Below are 22,859 nucleotides of genomic sequence, written 5' to 3'. Positions count from 1 at the left end.
CCCTCTGTGAGCTCAGCTACAGGTGGCGCATGCGCGGTGGAAAGCGGCCTGTTCCGGCTCGGCCGTGTGGGAGCCGGTTGTGCTGCGTCTGACTCGCCTTCGTGCCGCCCTCCCTCCCGGAGCGCGCTCCCCGCAACAGCCTCGGACCCGGCTCCTGAGTGAGTGCGCAGCGGCGCTCCCCGGGCAGGCCGAGTGCGGTGTCTGCGCTCAGCCGCTCCCCGGAGACCCCGCTGCTCTGCCCCACAGCGCGTCCCTCCCCGGCACCCTCCCCTGCGGGCCACGCTCGCCTCTGGAGCGCTCCCCATGGGCGCCGGCCGCCCGCGGCAGCTGCCCCGCGGTCTCCTGTCAGCCAGCGACTGACCCAGCTCCCCTCCCCCTGCATCAACTAGAGACTGGCCCGGCCCCTCCTCCCCGCCCCCCATCCCTCAGCGACTGGCCCGGCCCCTCCTCCCCGCCCCCCATCCCTCAGCGACTGGCCCGGCCCCTCCTCCCCGCCCCCCCCCCCCCTCCCTCCTCCCCGCCCCCCTGGCCCGGCCCCTCCTCCCCCGCCCCCGTCCCTCAGCGACTGGCCCGGCCCCTCCTCCCCGCCCCCCTCCCCGCCCCCCATCCCTCAGCGACTGGCCCGGCCCCTCCTCCCCGCCCCCCCTCCCCCCTGGCCCGGCCCCTCCCCCGCCCCCCATCCCTCAGCGACTGGCCCGGCCCCTCCTCCCCGCCCCCCGTCCCTCAGCGACTGGCCCGGCTCCCCGCCCCCCTCCCTTCCCGCCCCTCCTTCCCCCCCCATCCCTCAGCAACTGGCCCGGCTCCTCCTCCCCGCCCCCCATCCCTCAGTGACTGGCCCAGCTCCCCCTCCTCTCCTTCCCCCAGTGACTGGCCCCTTCCTTCAGCCCAGCTCCCCTGCCCCCAACCATCCCTCAGCGACTGGCTCAGCTCCTCTTCCCCCATCCCTCAGCCACTGGCCCAGCTCCTCCTCCCCACCCCCCATCTCTCAGGACTGGCCCATCCCCTCAGCGACTGGCCCAGCTCCTCCCCTACCCCCCATTCCTCAGTGACTGGTGGGTGGATTGTGGTGGTTGCAGGAATCAAGGCAGGGGTGGAGAGATGCAGGAGTTAAGGCAGGAGGTTATGGTGGGGAGGGGCTATGGGCAAGGATTTAGTGGTGTGGAGGGAGCTCAGGGCTGCTTCACTGCTGGATACACCTCTTACCCTAAGGTGCGGCCCTCTGCATGCCATGCCGCCAGTGCCTCCATCATGTCGCCCCTGAGCTTCACCAGGAAGCACAGCCTGTCTTCCAGCCAACCCAGGTTGGAAGAGGCCCTGGCTTCTGAGGTAGCAGAACCAGTCTTTAACCCAAAACAGGGTGCCTGACTCCTGCTGCTACTCCCAAGTCTGCAGCGCCTGGGAACACCCTACTGTGGAAGTGCTGAAGTCCCGAGTCAGGCAGACCAGCAGCTTCTCCTGCCAGAGTCCAGACTCCAGGGCCCTGTAGGAGCACACCAATTCCATGCTGCAGTACTTAACCGATGGCGATGCCTTCTCCCGAGTCTTAGAGGGAGTCAGTGGGGGTATGCAGTGGCTCAGCAGCTCCTCTAAGGCCAGGCTCGGAGGTGGCAGCGCCTGGTCCTGCAAGGCCACGCAGGGTCCCATCACTATGGAGAGACTGCTAGTCTGCCTCAGCAGGACCCAGGGCTGATGGAGTAGGTGTGGCGCAAGTAAGGGCCCATTCGGCTTATTCAGGCCGACCCGCATCCCGCTGGGAGCCTCTCTACCAGTTGCACCAGGTGGCTCATCACACCCGAAGAACCTGATTGGGTGGCATGGGATGGACTGCACTTGCCTGGCTGATAGATCCCATGAGTTGTCCAGAGAGACGGAGATTCCATTACCCAGCTGCCCCCGCACTGGAGCTGAAGCCTGGTGCACTGTGGCCGCAGAGCCCAAAGTATTGACAACATCCAGAGCTCTGCCCCCAGCTGGCCAGTCTTACTGGAGCGCCGCACTGGGGTGCACCAGCTTACTTTCACCTTTGTCTGTGAGTGACTGACCCGGTCCCTCAGTCACTGGTCCATCTCCCTCCTGTCAGCCAGTGACTGGCCCAGTTCCTCACCAACTGCCCCAGCTGTCTCCTGTCAGCCAGCAACTAGCTCCATTGCACCCAGCAGCCTGTCCCTTCCTCTCCACCCAAATTCCCCAGATTTTCCTCCTAATACTCTCTACCTCAATCTAAACTGCTCCACAGATGTATAAACTAATTGAAATTGGGGTGGTAATAGTATAGTCAATCAATAAGCAAAAGCTTATTGGCTAATTCTATAGACTGCACACATTCCCCCCTGCAGTAAATTTTTTAGCAGGCTGACCAGGAGCCCTGCTCAGTCCTGGCTTGTGCTGGGTCCGAGATCTACTCCCACTGTAGCTCTGCATTTAAAGTGTTTTAGGAGCCAGGCAAGCAGGCAGCCTGACTCAGTTCCAGCTTGCGCCTGGTCTGGGAGTTCAGATTCGCCTTATACAGAGGTGGCAGCAGCCCCTGTCCCAGAGAAAGCGTAGGCTGACAGGCAGCCATTCTGCAAGAGGAGATGTTTTTTAAACTGGCTCCCCTCATGAACCAACTCCCGAACGTCACCCCATGCTGCTGCCTCTGTTACTTGAACACCCTAGTAAGGTGTCCAAGGCAGCGTCACGGAGTGGCAGGGGGCTCCTTGGGAGTGGGGCCAAAGCGCACCAGCTGCCGGTCCTACACCCAGGGACTATAAAATAGTCGAGTAACCAATAAGAGTTCATGAGGTTAATCGATTATTCAATTAACCGATATTTAATATCCCTAATTAAAACAATTTCATACCTCCCCATCTCTTGCTTTGTGCACACGTCATTGAAGGAGCCCTGAAGTGTTTATCATCCAGCCCCTCAGCACATGGTTTTACTGAATAGGTCCTCCTCCCTTTCACTGTGTACTCTTCCCTAAGTAGCTTTTATTTATGAAATTTCTTCTCTTCATTTCCAGTGAGTGTTTGGGAAGTCGCATAATCAAAAATACTGTTTTAAAAAAAGAGAGAGAGACTGAAATTCAGCAATGTTTTCCAAATCCTTCTGGGTTTGTGCAGAGGCAAAACCATATATCATCTTACTCGCATTGTTTATTGTTAATTGAAGGAATTGTTTTCCCTCCAAACTCAGATATTATGAGGAAAGTGAGGCTGAGGCCAAGGCCAGCAATTAAATTGAATAAGTATTGTAGAAACTTGCAATAAAATGCTAAACCTCTAACAGGGATAGGAATGCTAAAGTTATTTTATAATTGTCCCCTATGGGTTTTTCCACCTTTCTGTAGAGCATCTGGTGCTCGCTGTTGTCAGAGTCAGGATACTAAAGTTGGTGGACCACTCTAATCTAGTACTGTACTTCCTGTATCCCTAAGTAAAGGTCTACGTCTTTAATAGGCATTCTTCTTTGAAGGGCCAAGATGAGTTTGTTTGGATCAACCTCAGGGTTTGGAACTGGTGGAACCAGCATGTTTGGAAGTACAGCAACAGATAATCACAATCCCATGAAGGTACTTGTCTTAAGCTACATGTAAACAGTCTGTGTCAGGTGATCTTTTCTGTGAATCAGGAGTGAAAATTAGCATGTATTTATTTTTCTTTTTTCCCCCAAAACTCATTCTTCCTAACTATTGAAAAATGTCAGGGTTTGTGAGCAAATGCTGTTATGAATATCCCCCTTTCTATTTCACTAGGAAGACTTAGGCACAGACTGTCAAACCTATTTATAACCTAACATGATTTGCAATTGAATTTAACACACATACAGTGCTATGGATTATGTGTGAGGCATGGGCATAGTCAGTATAACAGTCTTGACTAGCATGCCTTATAATGAGGAATGGTGTTAATTCCCTGTACGTTCGCAGGAAAATATGCTGCCGATAGTAGCATTGAAAAATAGTTCACAAACACACTTCTGCCATGATTCATGAAATGGTACGGTTGTTGATTTTTGTGTTCATTAGAGAAGGGGTTCTCAATAGGTATGTAAAATCCTGTTTAATCAGTTAACTAATTAAACCTTATGTTTAACTGATCAACTACTTAAATAGGAGCAGGCAAGGGGACGCCCTCTCCCCTGCTGGACATGCAGGCTACTTTGGCCAGGCTTGAGTGTGTCCCCCCCCCCCCCACACACACACACCACCTGTGGCGCAACAGGGTGTTCCGGCCCAGCCGGGTCGCCTGTTAACTATAACCTGTAAACGTCACCTGGTAAGTGTAATGCTTACTGGTTAAACATTCACATCCCTAGTTCTCAACCCTTTTTTTTTTTTTTTTCCTGAGAGTGACCCAATATGCTATACAAAATCCTGGCCCATTTCTGCCACAACAACTGTTTTTCTGCATATAAAAACCAGGACCAGAGTTAGGAGGTAGCAAGCTGGGCAACTGACTGGGGCCCCCAGTTGTTCAGGCTTCAATTCTACATGGCGCAGCTTGGCCCCCAGGATTCAGCTCCGTGTATTGGGACTTCAGCCTTCTTTCTTGGCTCCAGCACCTGCTGCCCCTTCTTTGTGGACCCCCTGAAACCTGCTCACGGCTTCATAGGGAGCCCCGGACCTCTGTTGAGAACCATTGCATTAGAGGATTCTAGCAATCTAATGTGATAGTTATTCAATGAACTTTTGCCTGATTTTCAGGTAAGTTTGATACATGGTTATGTGTACAGTTAACGTGATTGTGTATACACTTCCGATGATTATATGTGTTATAAAGGTATGGTCTTTTGGAAACTTGCCCAACATGAATTCAAAAGACCTTGAAGTTAAAGGCAAAGAATAAGAGCCAATTACAAGAGAAATAAATTGTACTCTAGCAGTCTCACTGTTATACATGCAAGCGATTTCTTCCTTATTTATATCAGCAGTAAACTTATTACCTTATTAATTATAACAATATTTGTCAGAATAAAGCACCACTTGTAGTCTGTTATGGTTGGCATTTTCATATTTTTTCATGTACTACAGTTTGAGAAACTCCGTACTTTATTAACTTGATCTATGACTAAAAGACACACTGAGAAGTTTTAAGACGTATGGATATTTATTTGTAACTTTCTTTGGCCTTTGCAGGATATTGAAGTAACATCTCCACCTGATGACAGCATTGGTTGTTTAGCCTTCAGTCCACTAACCTTGCCTGGTAATTTCCTTATTGCAGGATCCTGGGCAAATGATGTAAGTGTTTAGTGAATATGGTCTGTAAAAAGGACAGTGTAAATCTCTTTTTCCTGATACATATTTACCTAATTCTTTAAAGATTGAGGAAAAAGAACCATTTTTTTATTTTTCCTTACTTTATCTAATTGATAAAAGTTTACCTAATACAGGTTTTGTTGTTTCATCTGAAGTTATTTTCCCCCTTATTTTCTCTGTGTCTTTGTATAGCATGAGGGCACAGAAAATAATTTTTAGAAACCAGAAATATGGTTCTGAAACCAGATAAATTGGTAAGGAGCAGTCATTGCAGGTACTATCACTTTTAATTAATTTGTTGAAATTAACATCATTTCAAGCTGACAGCATCATTTAAACTTCAGTTGAAGGGAGTAATTTGTACTACTTGATTCTGTGCTTTGTAACAGCTAGTCTAGTTTGTATATCTGTAAAGAGGAATAGTTTTTGCAGCACAAGTATTTGTTACATTTGTCTGCTACTTTCACTATACAGAAGAAAAATAATTCTTTTGTCTCCGTATCCCTTCCTCATACAGTTGTATGGTATGCAGATATAGGTTATGATTCAGAGTGTTGTTGTAAGAGATTGAAATTTCAGCTGATGCATAGATTTTCAAATTGGTCTGTGGGCAGTCACTGGTTTATAGTAGGGCTGTTAAGTAATGGTTAACTGGCTAATCAAGTAGTCGATGGAATTTCCATCGACTACTCGATTAGTTCATAAAGGGGAGTGGGGTGTTTGCAACCACTGCTGCAGCTCTGCATTTAAGTGTAGTGGGATTAACTCCTGGGGCCAGCACAAGCCGAGACTGAGTAGTCCTGGCTCACACTGACTCTGTGACTGCTGGGGTTCTGCCCTCCCCCTTTACTGTCTCTGATACAGAGGCAGCAGGAGAGAGGGAAAGCAAGTAGTTGAGTAGTCACTCAACTAGTTGCTTACATCCCCAGTTGACAGTGCGGTGGTGCTGACTTACAGCCTAAAAACTTTCCTAATATTTATTTTCAAAGTGGAAAAAGTTAGTGTAGTTCAGTGGTCTCCAATCTTTTTATACCCAAGATCACTTTTTCAATGACCGAACAAGCCAAGATCTACCGCCCCTCTCCTTCCTTGAAACCCTGCCCTCTCTGTTCTTCTCCTCTCCATCACTTGCTATCCCCAACCCTTATACTGCTGCTTTTTTTTCCCAATTCTTCTGTAGGAAGAGGTTTTTCCAACACTTGGCCTGTCTAGAGTGGACCAAATGTCAGAAAAACCCCTTCTTTTGTAAGCCCCCTTATTCCTTGTGGAAAGAGGAATATAAGGGTGACTGAAAGATCATGTTTGCTCTTCCACTAAAAGAAGCAGAAGAACAAATGCATCCCTGGATGCAGAAGAGTTTTTCTGGGATGTCTCTGGAATCCTGAAAAACTCCTGCTGTCTAGCCATACCCTCACTAGGTTGAGACAGGATGTGTAGGCTCTGGGGTGGAAATGAGGGATTTGGGTGTGGGAAGAGGTGAGAGGTGCAAGCTCTGGGAGGAAATATGGATGCAGGAGGAGGTGGAAAAGGGAACGCTGGCTCCAGGCCGGGCAGTGTTGGGGTCAGATGTAGGGTTAGGGTACTAAGCAAGCCACAGACTTCTAGATGTGAGGGTTCAGGAATTTGGGTTGGGGTATGTGAGGGGCTCAGGGCAAGGGGTTTCACTGTATGAGAGGCTCAGATGTAGGGTCTGAGGGAAAGGGGAGTGCAGGAGTGTTATGATGCTGTGGCCAGATGGGGGCTTGACCCCATTTGGGGGTTTGTTGGCCAGGCTTCATTTTTAAATAAAATACTATATGAAACACAAAAAGTTGCTGCATTGCCTTTATTTCGGAGAAGGGCAGGGAACCTGTTTTGAGTCAGGGGTGTCTGACCCACAGAAAAGTCAGTTGGGGCCACACAAGTGAGATGCAAAAAAGCCCTCCTCCAATGTGCCCCTCCCACCACCCCCCAGGCTTCACTAATGTGGCCCCAACTGTGTTGGTGGGAGCAGGGAACATAATACTGGGGAAGGGTGCTAGTGAGTGCTTCGGCAGGGGACAGAGTGCCAGTGGGGACAGGTTTCTGTGGCTGGGGAGTGGGAAGAGGGAACAGGGGGCAGGGAAGAGGGAACAGGGGGGCAGGGAGCCGGGGGACCAGTGAGGACGGAGTCTCCTGCACCCGCCTCCTCCCAGGATCCCCCCCCCCCCGCGAGGGAAGTCGGTGCACTCCTCCTCTGGGCCCAACTCCCCCTTCCCATGGCACAGGGAAGCCCCTGTGTGCGCCTCCCCAGGGGCCGACACCCTCCTCCCGCTCTCCCCTCCAACGCGGGGAAACCCCTGCGCATGTGTCTCCCCCACCACAGATCTCTTCTCTCTCACCCCGTGCTCCTCCTCCGGGGCCGATGCCCCCTCCCACAGCGCGCCCAGCATGGGAAGGGAGCAGCCAGCGTACTTCCGGAACCCCCGGAAGTGGCGCGAAGCTGCAGGACTTCCGTCCACCCCGCGGGAAGCCAGCACTACCTCCATTGTCGTTGGAGGTAGGTAGTGGGACTTTTTGGGGGTGGGAGGGAAAATGAGAAGAGGCCGAATGCCTTACGATCGACTGGTTGAGGCCTCGCAATCGACCGGTTGGGGACCACGGGTGTAGTTGTTGTTTGGATACTATTTCATTTCCAATAGGAAGTGATGTGGACTGTGCAATTGTGACTGGGAGAGAACATATTCCATAAGTCAGTCTCTCTGTTAAGAAGTCTCGCTATTAAAAACTTCAGGTGCCCTATATTAGATGAATATTCAATCCAATATCAAAGATCTTGTTAAACAAGAAGTACTGAGCAAAGTACTTGGATTAATGATACTCCAGAACACTTTCAGTAAATAAAAACAATTAATGAATCTCATGTAGCATTTGAATTCATAACACTTATCGTTTCTCATCATTCAAGAACAACGGGATATTCAGTGTAATTGTAAAGGCAAAAGAAACTGTAGGAAACATTTCTTTTACACAGTGCTTAATCTGTGAAACTCATTGCTACAAGATATTGTTTAAACCAAAAAACCTGGTAAAATTAGAATAAGGATTATCCACTCATGTGGATAAGATATCCCACAATTAAATGTATTCTGCTAAATGTAGGGAATGCTTCGTATTGCTGACATCAAAGGCAAATTAGAAAGGGTTGCAAGCGGTGTTCTAATTTTTTACACCATGTGCAGAATGAATTTTGTTATGTGCACCAACATGGAGATGGTGCGTCACATATCATCTCTATATGGTGCACATAACAAAATTCATTTTGCACATGAATGGTCTGTGTCAGAGGTGGGGCTGAGGAGTTTGGTGTGTGAGGGGGGGCTCGAGGCTTGGGGTGTGCGGGCTTTGGCTGGGGATTCAGGCTCTGAGGTGGGGCTGGGAATGAAGGGTTTGGGATATGTGAGGGGTCTATAGGTGGGGCAGAGGGTTAGGGTGCAGGGGGGAAGGCTATGGCTGGGGGTGCGGGATCTACGATGGGGCTGAGGATGAAAGGTTTTGGGTACAGGTTTCCCTGGGAGAGAGGGCTCCCTCCAATCTCCTCTCACTGCAGCAGCTCCAGGCAAGTTGAAAGTTGTATCTGCTGGCCATGCAGCTCCACTGAGACTAGGCTGGGCTGAGGGGAAGAATGCCTCTCTTCCGGCTACTGCAGATCCATGTTGTTGGGGATGGTTGGAGAAGAACTTTGAGAAGGTGCCATTCCCCCAGCCATGGCAGCTTCTTGCTGCCCTTGCTGGGGCCAGAGGCATGCTCCTCTGGTCCCAGCAAGTAACTGCCAGAGCCAGGGGGAATGTACCTCTTCCCCAACCTCAGCAAGAAGCTACCTCAGCTACGGGAGAGAGGGGCCTGTTCCACAGTTGTGGGTGCTCTGAGTCCCAGCATGGGGCTTATTAGGCAGCTGTGTGACTGTGCAACTTAGAGAGATGATTGTAATTGTTGTCTTTCCTCTTCCCTTCTTCCCCTCCATCTTAATTCAATGTGTTAAGTAATTTCTTTAGGGTGTGGACATGCCTTGTTTCTGAGATCCCCTAGCACATTCCTAGGTAATCAAACAATTTTTATATATTTACAGAATTGATATGTGCATCTTATCTCATAGGTTCGGTGTTGGGAAGTTCAAGATAATGGACAGACTATTCCGAAAGCTCAGCAGATGCACACAGGGCCCGTACTAGATGTATGCTGGAGTGATGTATGTTTCTTTGTTGGTTTCAAAAAGTATTTTCAAGGAAATTAGTAACTTAATCCAGGAAACAAATATCTTCTAGTTTCAAATACTGACTTAAATTGTAGATTAAATTATATGCTACAATCATAAAATGTAACATTTAAATCTGAGATTGCTTTGTTTTAGTAAGACTACCACTTGGATGTGAAGATGCAATGGCAGGAGGTTTTTTAAAGCTGTTATTAGCTAGTACAGTTTTCATTAACTTCTGGTAGTACAAAAGGCCTTGCAGAAATCTTGTATATTGAAGTGAATTTCACCCTACAATATTACTACATTAAGCAAAATTGCAGAATTTGCTTTGTTTCATTCCCATAGTTTTAATTTAGTACCATTTCAGTTTTAATCCATACTTTTTGGGGGAGCTTTTCCTCTGGGTTTTTTTTTTTTTTTGTGCAAATTACTTTTAGGAAGTCAAATGTTAATTTAAACAAAACCCTTACACAAGAGTAGACTATTGTGGCTATTTGAAACTACATGGTTATGATTTGATCAAAAAAAACCAATTTGTTAAATTTAGTAAATACAGGTATCGGTATAAAATTCACATATTTTTTTTACATATCTTTTGTGATCTAAGATGCTTTACCATTTTTGAGGCATCTTGTGTGCCCACTGTTTCCTTAGGGAAAGGATTGCATATTATAAAACTATAGAAAACAATAGGAGAAAGATTTGAAGTAGAATTTTGGAGTGATGTTAAGCAGTAAGAACAGGGCAATATCAGTCTCTTCAGCTGGATAGCAGTCTAGGTACATCTACTCTACATGGCTATTTCAAGATACTGGAGGTATCCCGAAATAGCTACCGTGTGTCTACACAAGCCGCCCGTTACTTCAAAATATTTTTTCGAAATAACGGGCATGCTATTTTGTCATCCCGGTAAGCCTTGCTGCACAAGAGATAAGGAAAGCTCGAAATAGCATGTTATTTTGAAATTTGGTGCTGTGTAGATGCGCCAAATTTCAAAATAAGCTATTTTGAAATAGATTCAAAATAAGATATTCAATTTGCATAGCACAAATTGCGTATCTTATTTCGAGTATAAGGTGCTGTGTAGATGCACACTCTGTGTGTTTCTAATTATTAATTCAAATATATGTATTGTGATAGTGATTCATTAGTCAAAATCCTGTTTTGTATGATGGTTTTGTAGGCAGTTGTCCTAATTCTCCATTATTTTGCACCAAATATACTCTCAGAAGAGCATTATTTTACATACCTAGTTTATTAAATGACTACACAAGTACTAGGTAATGAAGAATCAGGCCCAGCAATTCTTTAATGGGTAGTGAATATTGCAAACATAAATTACATGTTCAAATTAACATGTAATCTTTTAAAATTATGAAACTTAATGACTTTTTTCCTCCTTGTAGGATGGAAGTAAAGTATTTACTGCTTCTTGTGATAAAACTGCCAAAATGTGGGATCTCAACAGTAACCAGGCCATACAAATTGCACAGGTAAGTAATCCCCAAGTTATTTCTCTCAGAGAGACACTAAAGCAGGGGTAGACAATTTTTAAGGGGGGGGGGGTCACTCCAAGATTTTGGTTAGGGATCAAGGGCCACACTTTTCTATGGAGGATTGTGGGGTCTGGGATTGAGGTTGAGTGAAGACAGGGGCTCAGGATAGGGGACTGGAATGCAGGAGAGGGAGTGGGATCTGAGAGGGAGTTTGGTTGAAGGAGGGAATTGTGACCTAGTGATTGGGGGTTGCAGGTTTGGAGGGTTTGGGTGGTGATCTGGAGCAGGGGATTGGGGAGCAGGGAGGAGGTATGGGTGCAGGTGAGCATTCTGACCTGCAGGAGAGATGTAGAAGGGAATGCAGGATCTGGGAGGGAGTTGAGGTGTGGGACGGGGTGGGGTGCCAGAGGCAGGCTCTAGCCAAAGGCACTTACCTAAGCAACTCTCAGCCAGCAGCACTCTTTGGCAGGCTTCCCCAGACTGCTCTGTTTCCTGTGGCTCTCTTCATTAAGAGGGGAGGCTTCACACTGTGGCCGGCCAATAGAAGCTGAAAGATTTTGCTGGGGGTGGGGGCAGTGCGTGAAGCCCCACTCCCCTTTGAGCAGCACTGTCATCTGCACTAATGTATCATTTCTTTTAAATAAATCTTAAAAAAAAAAAATTTACAAGCCAGTTTAAAAGGACATTCAACGTTTTCCAGTTAGATACTGTTATATGAAGTATAGTGTGAGGAAGATGCCTGTCAAATTGCTAGCTACATTTTAAGGTGATGGTAACTCTTAAAGTGGGACGTAGGTAATTCAGACCGTAGGCAAAAGCCCTGTGTTATCCCCAAGAGACTTCTCATCATCTGTGGCAGCATTTTCCAAACTATCGGCCGCGGCCCGGTACCGGTCCGTGGGAAAATAATACCGGCCCTCAGCGTGGCTGCTGGGGTGTTGCAGGCTCCCGGAGTGCCCATGCAGCACTGGGTCCCCCAAGCCCTGGGCGCGCTTGGCGGAGGATGCAGCCGGATGTTCCAGGCTCCTGGCAGAAGCGTAGCGAGGGGTGGAGCTGGGGGCAGTTGCCCCTGGGCGCCACGCTAGGGGGGCACCGGGCTGGGCTTGGAGGGGGGAAGGTACGGGATGCTGGGCTACAGATGGAGGGAGGTGCCGGGAGCCTGCCGCTGGACTTAAGGGGAGGGAGAGAGGGGCAGGGAATCAGCGTTGGGCTCAGCATGTCTGCATGGTTTAGGGGAAGGTGCAGGGAACCAGTGGGGGTGGGCAGCTCAATTGGATTGCAGGGGATGGAGGTGCAAAGAAGCCTGGTGGGGACAGGCGGGGGGACCAGGAGCCCTGAAGTGACCTTTCCTAGTCCAAAACATCCCTCATCTGGGACCACTCAGGTCCAGAGGGTGCCAGACCAGGGAGGTCCAAGTCCTCTCCTTGCACTTTCCCTTCTAGCCAGATACCCTACCCCCAGTCTGCTCCTGCCTCCCGGAGTGCCAGTGTGGCACCAGGTCCCCCAAGCCCTTGCCCAGGCTGGGTGGAGGACGCAGCTGGATGTTCCAGGCTCCCAGAGTGCCTGTGCGGCACCGGGTCCCCCAAGACCTGGCTCAGGCTGGGCGGAGGATGCAGCCGGATGAACCAGTGAACATTTATTCATTTTCCATTCTTTTTTTTAATATGCGTTCATATTTTTGGGCTACAAAAATCAGTACTGAAAAAAACAGGTTCCGACTAAAGTAAAAAGTTTGGGAAACCCTGGTCTAGCCAGCTTTCTGTCCATCTTACAGACCATTTATCCAATCCATATTCCCTTAACTTGCTGGCAAGAATATTGTGAGTAACCATATCAAAACCTTTGCTAAAGCTGGCACTGGGGGTTTTGGGAGGACCAGAAATAATTTATTTGCATATTCATCATTTGCTTAATGATTATGCAAATATGCAAATGAATGTTACAGGTCCTCCAAAAGCTCATGAATGGATTAACTGGTGCCTGTGTCAAAAAATTTGGGAACCTCTGCCTGATCTGTGGCCTCACAGTAGCACTGAGCAACAGACATGATTACTCAATGTTGCTTCTCCACCCCATTTTGACTCCCTTTTACACTCATTGTTTCAGTTACCAATCCCCTGTAGCAAAATGCAGGACAATGTAGCACTTTAAAGACTAACAAGATGGTTTATTAGATGATGAGCTTTCGTGGGCCAGACCCACTTCCTCAGATCAAATAGTGGAAGAAAGTAGTCACAACCATATATACCAAAGGATACAATTAAAAAAAATGAACAAATATGAAAAGGACAAATCACATTTCAGAACAGGAGGGGAATGCGGGGGGCGGGGGAGAAGGAAGGAAGGTAAGTGTCTGTGAATTGATGATATTAGAGGTGGGGAGAGTGGGATGTTTGTGAGCTAATGGTATTAGAGGTGATAATTGGGGAAGCTATCTTGGTAATGGGTAAGATAGCTTGAGTGTTTGTTCATTCCTTCTCAGAGAGTGTCGAATTTTAACATGAATGCAGAGGATTCCCTTTCAAGTGCAGATGTAAAAGGTCTTTGTAGCAGCATGCAGGTGGTTAAGTCATTGAGAGAGTGTCCTTTCTGGTTAAAATGGCAAGAAACTGTTTTCTCTTTGTGATCTTGTCTGATATCTGTTTTGTGGGCATTAATCCTTTGGCGAAGTGTCTGAGATGTTTGTCCAATGTACATAGCAGACGGACACTTTCGGCACATGATAGCATAGATTATATTTCTGGATGCGCAGGAATATGTGTTCTTGATCTTATAACTCACTTGGTTAGGTCCAATAATGGTATCAGCAGAATGAATATTACTTTCTTCCACTATTTGATCTGAGGAAGTGGGTCTGGTCCACGAAAGCTCATCTATTAAACCATCTTGTTAGTCTTTAAAGTGCTACATTGTCCTGCATTTTGCTTCAGCTACCCCAGACTAACACGGCTACATCTCTACCACAATCCCCTGTGTTGCTTTCTTGCTCTGCTTCACTAATAGTTTTTTCCACTACACAATCTTTTTAACATAGATTTCGGATGAGCACTAAGATCATAGGAAAAGAGAGCTTTATATGTAATTGTTAGGTTCTTTTTCATGAGGGTATTGACTTCTTAAGTGCATTGTTAATAGGCTGACATCTATTTTCAACTTCAATGCGAATTTTTACTCTAATATGGAACACTTATTTCTGTTCCTTAATGTAAGTTATTGTATGTGAAATTAAATATGTGAAAATGTTCACTGTTTTCTCTTTAGTTGCGGTGAAGCATACATATTTTGATTATAGTGGTGATTTCATAACAAATACCCTATTTTTGTAGCATTCTTTTGCTATGCATAGCCAAAAAGTGATACTGTCATTTTAAAAAATGTATATGCATTGTTCTTGGCTGTTTTCCTTCAGCATGAAGCCCCTGTTAAGACTGTCCATTGGATTAAAGCACCCAACTATAGCTGTGTGATGACAGGAAGTTGGGATAAAACTTTGAAGGTATGAAAATTGTTCCTGGTAAACAGGTTTATTCTATGCTAATGTATGTGAAATTGGAAATGTTTACTATAAACTTTGAACTCTACACTAATTTGAAAAATCAATAAATAACTTTTATAGGTGATGATTTGTAACACTAAGGAAGTGAGTGTTATTTCCCTCTGGCCAGGGGCTAAAAAAAAACTCAAAATGAAAATGTGATCAGACTCATTTGTGCCAAAATAAACTGTTGCAATGTTTCCTAATACTAAATATGCCACATTTCCAGTAGCAAAAGGAATTCTTCAAGTCTTTTAAATACATTGATTTTCATTATTCCCTTAGTTCTGGGATACACGATCACCAACTCCTATGATGACATTACAGCTACCTGAAAGATGCTATTGTGCTGATGTGGTAAGCCAATACATATGTTTCACAAAATGAAACATGTTTCAGAACAATGAAATTTGTGCAAACTTCTATGGTTCAAAGGATTAATAATTTCAGAGCCCATGATACCTATTTATTTACCAATCCAAGTTAGTATTAAATAAATAATAAGTTTGGTTATGTTTGATGGCTGTTTGGTCTCAATCTAGTTCCTGGCACAGAGAGAATCCTGTCCTCTGAAGCACTATTAGTGGTCTCGTTGTCATTGAGAATAGAGGAACCAAAAATACAATTGATACAAACGGAACTGCGCTTGCGTCCTTGCCCATATCAGAATTTATGCTTCTTGTTGGAAAAAGCTTGTGTTACTACTGCCCCTACTGTACATACTATGCAGATACAATTTTCAGTCTATTGGTTACCTTTTACCAGAACCAACAGTCTTGCTCTTTTAAGTTGATTGTTTGAAAAGTTTAGGTAAAACAAGTAACTTGAAGGAGTTTAGACTTTTCTGTTGTGAAGTTAACATAGTCTAGTCTCTTTTCAACCTGCACTTCTCATCCTTATCCAGGTACATCCCATGGCAGTTGTGGCTACTGCAGAAAGGGGTTTGATAGTGTACCAGTTAGAGAATCAGCCTTCTGAATTTAGAAGAATAGAATCTCCACTTAAACACCAGGTAAATAATTGATTACACTTACTATAAGATTATTAATGCAGCATATAAAAATTGTGGGTTAGATATTTTACCAAAAAACTTAATATATTAAAACCACATTTTCTTTGCCCAATATAGTGTATGTTCCTAAATACACATAGACTTTCAATATAGCAAATTGCCTGCATCTTTGTAGTACATATTGGATTCCGGAGAGGAATTTGTGCCACAAAATTAACATTTCTGCATAAAAAATTAAATGTACTCAATATTTGTCAATAAATAAATATGCAGGCTGCCATACGGTAATGGTGAGCACAAGGCTCTAGCTGCATGGATGTGGGAGGTCACCCTGCAGGCCCTGCCTTTTTTCACCCACAGGACTTAGCTGTGAGGGTGCACCTGACCTTGATGGTGCAAGAGACCGGCTTCCCCAGAAAAATCCTGAGGCCCTGCCCCTCTGTGCCAGTACCACCAAGATAGCAAACAAGAGTTTTGCCCATGATCTAGGTGTGGGGCAGACAGATTCAGCCTGGCAGGATTCAAGTGTGGAGGGGCTAAGGTGGCTGGATCCAGACATGGGGTCAGAGGGCTTTGTGTGAAGGAATCTGAGTGTGGTGGCTTGGTGGAGGGGTCTGGATGCACAGACTCATGGGGGGTGCTCCATATTTAAGAGAAATGGAACTTGTTAGGAGGGTCCAGGTTAAGGAGGTTGCGGCTCATCAGAAGAGGAGGGTCCAGATGCTGGGGGAGTGGGGCTTGATGAGGTGGAAGTCCACATACACCTAGTTACAGCTCACTCTGGTTGGAGGATTTCTCAGGGTGTTTCAGGTGTAGGGCGAACCCCAGGGTGATTTACTTCTCTGCCAGCTGCTCTATGCTTCTAAAACAAAACAATGCCTCCACACCGTTAAGGAGGAATGTGCCTCTTTTGAGGCTTTTCTTTTGCTTCCTCATGAGAAATCATTTTTCTTTGTGGAAGCAAAGAAATCTGCAACGGATATGAATTCTGCATGTGTGCAGTATCGCAGAATTCCCCCAGGAGTAATATATACATCCAAGTGAATGGCCTGGTTTGAGAACATTTTCTTGAAAACACATGGAATTTAGGAAAGTTATTAAGATTTAGTGCCCGTGCCCATCCCCATGGATTTACTTCACATGGAGTAATTTGGCTTTCTTTACAGGAATAAGGAACAGTGGAAAAACTATACAGCTGGTCCCTGAGTTGCGAACAGTTGACTTACGACCGTTCGCAGTTACGACCAAAGCTGTCGTAAATGGCGAACCCCGAGTTATGAATGCGATCCATGCTTACAAACAGAGCGGTCACATGTAACTCAATGGGGTCCGACTTACAAATGAACCGAGTTACGACCAATTGCTTGGTCTGTAACCGTTTCATAAGTCGGAGAGAGGCTGTACATAAAAATATTTTAATGAAATATATCTCAATATTTACAACTAAAATCAGAGACTGTTTTAGTTTGATACTAAAACTTTACAGTTAAGCTTAATGGGACAAATCCTGCAAGCTCAGTTGGCATCCATGGAGAGGAAGACTTGCAGGATCAGGCTCATACCTCAGTTTCTCTATTGTTTTTAATTTTGGTCAAAATGCAATTCTTCTTTGTGCTTGTTCTTACAGCATTGGATAACAGGCTTGTTATTTGTAGAACAAGTAATTGTTCCAAAGAAGCAGGATTGATGGTGGGTAGAATCTAGTAATTTTATTCTCACTATATTAATGCACATTTTTGGGATGTAGAATTGAGAGAGAAATCTTTCATAATCAGTCATGTCACCTAACATGCAAAAGATTTTTGTATGTTTAATTCCTTGGTGAAAGAGGAAGAAAACTGTTTGTTTGTTTAGAGGAAATGTCTGCTGCTGATCCCCAAGTGAATTCAGAAATTTGCAAATTTAGGCATAAATAAGTAGAGGGGCTTTGACTCATTGTCTAATATTGTATGTGCTTTTCTCCAAGTTGTGTTAATATATGCAGTGTGTTGTGCCTCCATAGAAAGGCAATGTTTAGAAAAATCTGGCCATTGAACTTCTGTCTAAAATGCTTTGTATCCTTTTCAAATTCAGCATCGTTGTGTTGCTATTTTTAAAGACAAAGTGAACAAACCTACTGGATTTGCCCTTGGAAGCATTGAAGGAAGGGTAGCTATTCACTATATCAACCCACCAAATCCGTAAGTGTGATTTTTTTTTTTGTATTAAATATTTTGCAATAGTTCATTTTAAAATTAAGAAAATGTGGAAAAAAAATCTTTCTTTTCAGAGCCAAAGATAACTTCACTTTTAAATGTCATCGCTCCAATGGAACAAACACATCAGCACCCCAGGATATCTATGCTGTAAGTATTCAACACATACCACTGCATCATTTTTGTAGTGAAGTTAGAAGCTACATACACCTAATGTACAGTTTTGTGTGAAATCTACCATAAATTCTCTGTTCTTTGACTTTTTTTGCACCTAAAGAGTTTTGCTTATGCTTAGGGAAAAATTATCAAATGCAAATATTAAAATAGTAGCAGGCAAAGTATTTTGCTCTTTGTTAAAAAATAACCAGAACCCCCTACAATTTGCCTGTGTGACGTAGTGTGGGTACCTTGCTGGTTGCTAGGCATCGGCTGTGGGTGACCACCACTGGCTGCTGTCTGTACCAAGGCCCAGCTGATGGGACAGGGAGGTAACCTGTTCTACCAGTTACCCCCCAGGGAGAGGAACAAAGGAAGGTGGAATGCCGCCCCTGGCTGGGGGCAGGGCTGGAAGGGACAGGTTTTTATTGGCTGTCTGGGAAGCAGGGGAAAAGTAGCTGGGGGGAGGGCTGGGATTGTGGGGCCCAGCCACTCCCCATCTCAAGGGGGGGGGGGCACTGAGGCCTCCTAGCCCCAGTTCCTGTAACTAGATTACATCTGATCTGTGTTGTGCTGTATCCTAGAGAAGCAATAAAATCCCTCTATTCTACTGGCTGGTGGAGTCTGTTCGTGTCACTATGGGGGTGCAGGAGGTGGAAAAACCCCAACGCACCGCCACAGCCTGACTATATGCTTTCTTTCTATCTGTCTGTCTGTCTATTATACCCAAGTTTTTGTTTATGGAAAAACATACTGCTCATTAAGTCTCTGCTCAAGATTCTGTTCAACAACAAGGGAATTACTATGTTCTCGAATGGGAATTTGTATTTAAATAATAGCCACTCAGGAAAAACAGATTTTTTGCAAAAAGTTCTTTGTCAAGACTAAAATACTAGTTCTAATTTAAATTAGATAAATCTGCACATGAGTTCAGTGTATGTATTGTGAAACTCCATCTCATCTGCATTGTTGGTTATTTTATGATGGTTTCTATGACTTCAGGTGAATGGGATAGCGTTTCATCCTGCCCATGGCACCCTTGCAACTGTAGGATCTGACGGTAGATTCAGCTTTTGGGATAAAGATGCACGAACAAAGCTAAAAACATCAGAACAGCTTGACCAGCCAATATCTGCCTGTTGTTTTAATCACAATGGGAATATTTTTGCATATGCTTCTAGTTATGACTGGTCTAAGGTAAGAAATTGTGAATTAAGACGACGCTATTTCAATACTCCATTTCATCTGAGACTCTCAAAGTTCTTTACAGGTATTACTAAAGTATTCCAAATACCTCTGGGGGAAAAAGGTTGATTTAGGGATCACTTTAGCCTACTCTCAGATGAAACACAGCACTAAATCAGTAATTGTTTTGGCCTGGGATGGGGAGCCTAAGGCCCAGGGCCCATATGCAGACCCCAGCTTGCCTGGATCTAGCCCCCAAGGCTCAGACCTTCTCCCTCCACCCCAGCATTGGGGAGCTTGGCACTGGTGCACCAGCTCCCTGTAGGGCTGGAGCACACACAATCTATTATCCTGGCCTCCCCAGGTGTGTGAGGACTGAGGGAAGTGTCTTTCTCCTTAGTCAGGGACCACATCAGTGAGGGGCATGTATGTGTTTTTAGGGAAGGGGGGGGGGGCGTTGTTTGCTTGCTTCTCACTTGTATGCAGCCCCTGATTGGGGGGGAGGTGTGTGTGTGTGTGTGTGTTTTTGTTTTGTTTTTGTTTTGTTTTGTTTTTGTTTTTGTTTTGTTTTTTGTGGGCTAGCAGCCCCTGACCCAAAAAAGTTCCCCACCCCGATTTAGGCCACGAAACAAAGACTGTCTTGCCCAACTAAATATAGGTTAAACAGAGATTTTGGAATTTGTTCCATATGTGATTGCTAACACACCTACTGTTAGAGTGCTGTTGGATTATATAAATAAAATTGATATGGTGATTTCATTTCTTCCAAAGAAAACATACCTAAAGCACTGATTAAAAACATGCTGCAACACTGTTGCTTCTGTTACTCAAGTGAGTGAGTGCCGTGTATTTAATTTCGAATACCAGTTCCTGGAGCTCTTTTGTGATGGTTTGAGATCTTTCTTCCCAGTATACACTTGATGCTAAGATACAAAGGATCACAATGCAAGAAAATACAATTAGTAGTTTGAAAAAAGAAATGTTAAAATCTAACCAATACTAATCAGTTATTTACAGTAGGGATGTGAAAATATAACTGATGCCAAGGCTCATCAATTAGTGTTCATGGTTACACACAGCCTCCTAATACCTCCAGGGAGGTGGCTTAAAGCCAGCTCCCCATGCACACCAGCTGCTGGAGAAGCCACCTACCACTGATATATAGGCAGCAGTGCAGGGAGGCAGGCTGGTATGCACTACTTAAAAGTCAGCTTCCCTCGCACACTGGCTCCTGGGGAGCTGACTGCTGCCCCACGTGTAACCGTGCAACTGCTGAAATTTTCAGCGGTTACATGGTTAAACTTATTTTAACATACCTAGCTTACAGTAACGCTATTTTTCTTCTTATGCCTTGTACTTTAAATGTAAAATAACTTTCATTTCCCGTTGTAAACTGTTACAGTTTATTGTTAAACAGTGGCATGTCAAATCTCAGTTCATTTGTGGATAAAGTGATCTCGATATGTTAAGTTTACTAATGTGCTTTATGTTCCTGCTGGATAGAAAACACTATAATTTAACTTTTATTGTTACAGTCCAAAGATAAAAGTATTTTTACTTTCATTAATGGGGAATATTGGCATATATGAACTAACTGGTCTTTCAGTGCAGTAGATTATGAAACAATATTTAGTAGTGAATCTGGAGCTGGTAGGCAGTTAGTCTTCTGTCTAGATTGTGTTAATCTGTCGAGTGAAAGTTCATAACTTCTAAATTGTGCATTGGGTTGTAATAGTTATATATCAGTCTCTGAATTAAGAAAACCCCAAAAAATCCAGATGCCAAGAGACCTTAGGGCTCTTTAAAAATAGTCTTTTAACACCCATTGCAATATCATGAATAATCAATGTATGTGCACTTGTATATGCTAACAATTATTGACAGTTATTCACTTTCATGTGCAGAATATTAGGTTTATAATAATAATAATTGATGAACAAAAATAATTGTATAATAGTGTGGACCTTGCTCTTCACTACATGAAAATTTGGTCCTCTTTTGTTTGACTCAAAAGACAATGTACAGTGAGTCTGTAGTACCTTTTATCATGTGCCCTCTTCTCCATTCTTAACCCTGGCTAAAACACTCCTTTTACTTTCCTTAACTCTCAAAATACTTGAATTTTGCATGTAAAGCAAAAGTTTAAGTGGTGTTCACTTGCTTTAAGCTGAAAAAATTTGGATTTTGAAATTTGCCTTTTAACTGTTTCTAATTGTAGTATATGCCAACCAATATGAAACTCCCTGTTTTTAAATTGTGAATTATCATTAAATTAACAATGTTCAGATTCTTGTACTTCAGGATTAAGCTGATACTTTCAGATAAATATAGTTAACTCTTTCTCTTTTTAGGGCCATGAATTTTATAATCCACAAAAGAAAAACTACATTTTTCTGCGTAATGCGGCAGAAGAGTTAAAGCCCAGGAATAAGAAGTAGTGAGTATAATTCTGACTGATGTTACAGCAGTACTTTTCTGCCACGCTACTCCCTTGAAGTTGTTCGTTTTGGATCGCTAACATTTAGCTGGAAACCCTATAAATAATACCAAAGTATATTCTGATTTGCTGGAAAACATCATTCAAATTATGTATTCTGACGTGTACAGGAGTGTCTGATATTTGCAGGATGACTTACCGTACAACTGTTCTTCCGCAGTAATTGCTGTAAAATCTCTAAATTCAAGAGTGATATTAGTCTACTGTTCAGAAATGCAAGTGTGTCTATGGCAGTATTTTACCGTTACTACAATAAAATGCTCATTTACAATAGTTCTGGAAAAATTGTAGATACTGTTTCTTTTAACTATTTGGGGAATTATGAATAACTTTTCTCAAAGGGGGCTGGTCATTATTGGTTATTCATCATTTTCACGGATTCTTATTTTAATATAGAAGCATTAGTGACTGTATAGCAGAAAAAAGGGCATTGAAAATTTTGGTTTTCCTCAGGGTTTGAATGAATTCCGTATTTATATACGTAACCAAAAGCAGTGACAAAAGACCCGAGGTAGAACAGAGGGGCCTTGTAAAAATTTCCCTTTTCTCTTTCCGTGATTCCAACAATGCACTTCAGTCTTGATTTGCAGTGCCCTTCCTTTTTCCAGAAATTGCCAATTGCATCAAGTGGTATAGTTCAGTAGCCTGAACAAACTGCTAATGATTTAAATGTGAACACCAAACTGATTTTCACTTGTGACCTAAATTGTTTGATAACCCATATGTCTCCGGAGTTGAAAGGTTGTTCTTTTAGCTCAGAGTGCCAACAGTTTTCCCAAAACATTTTTGTCAGGCTGAAATAAGCTTGATTTTAAATACTGGAATAGTAAATAATGGAGATGGGCTTCATCCCTGATTAAACAGTGCTGTGAAATTAAACAAAAATGGTGGTGGTGTTTTTTCTGACTTGAATCCGTTATTTTTGTTAACTACATGTTGTACACATGCCAAAGTTTTCTTTTTGGAGCTGACTGCTCATTATTTAGGGGGGAGGGGAAGAAAATGGTTCTTGCATATCCACAAAGACCTGTCATATTGTAAAAAAAAAATCTCTTTAAAAATTTACATTGTAATATTTGTGATTACTGATTCATAGTTACATTTAAAATAAATTTTTTACTAAATGATTTTGAGTATTCAGTGATTCTAAATATACTTTAATAATATGAACAGAATGCATCAGGCTGGAATATTTGTGTTACACTTCCCAAAGTGGCTTTTTTGGTCTTTCAAGTGCAATTTCAGATTTCTTTTCTAAAATTAAAACAATTAACTGCAGTTGCACAAAAAATATCCTGTATTGGAAATCTACCTCATTTGTCACTTCA

The 22,859-nt window shown here is 44.1% G+C and overlaps 1 protein-coding gene across 2 annotated transcripts; it reads left to right on the top strand.

The window, feature by feature from the left end:
* On the top strand, positions 1-22,658 carry RAE1 (ribonucleic acid export 1). 2 transcript variants are annotated; one of them, XM_075901156.2, is made up of 12 exons: positions 1-158; positions 3,454-3,550; positions 5,117-5,221; positions 9,354-9,446; positions 10,862-10,948; positions 14,361-14,447; positions 14,772-14,843; positions 15,391-15,498; positions 17,572-17,678; positions 17,768-17,843; positions 18,852-19,046; positions 21,386-22,658. In XM_075901156.2, exons 2-12 carry the CDS (start codon positions 3,461-3,463, stop codon positions 21,470-21,472), a joined length of 1,107 nt encoding a protein of 368 aa, XP_075757271.1. In that variant the 5' UTR covers positions 1-158; positions 3,454-3,460; the 3' UTR covers positions 21,473-22,658. The 2 variants fall into 2 exon arrangements, with proteins under 2 accessions (XP_075757271.1, XP_075757270.1); XM_075901155.2 differs by having other exon boundaries at positions 14-158; positions 3,438-3,550.
* The last annotated feature ends 201 nt before the right edge of the window (positions 22,659-22,859 follow it).

This window comes from Pelodiscus sinensis, chromosome 17 (assembly GCF_052426305.1).
Source record: "Pelodiscus sinensis isolate ZL-2025 chromosome 17, ASM5242630v1, whole genome shotgun sequence".
In the NCBI taxonomy this organism is placed as follows: Eukaryota; Metazoa; Chordata; order Testudines; family Trionychidae; genus Pelodiscus; species Pelodiscus sinensis.
The sequence above is the reverse complement of the archived record's forward strand: the minus strand, read 5'-3'. Positions and strand labels throughout refer to the sequence as shown.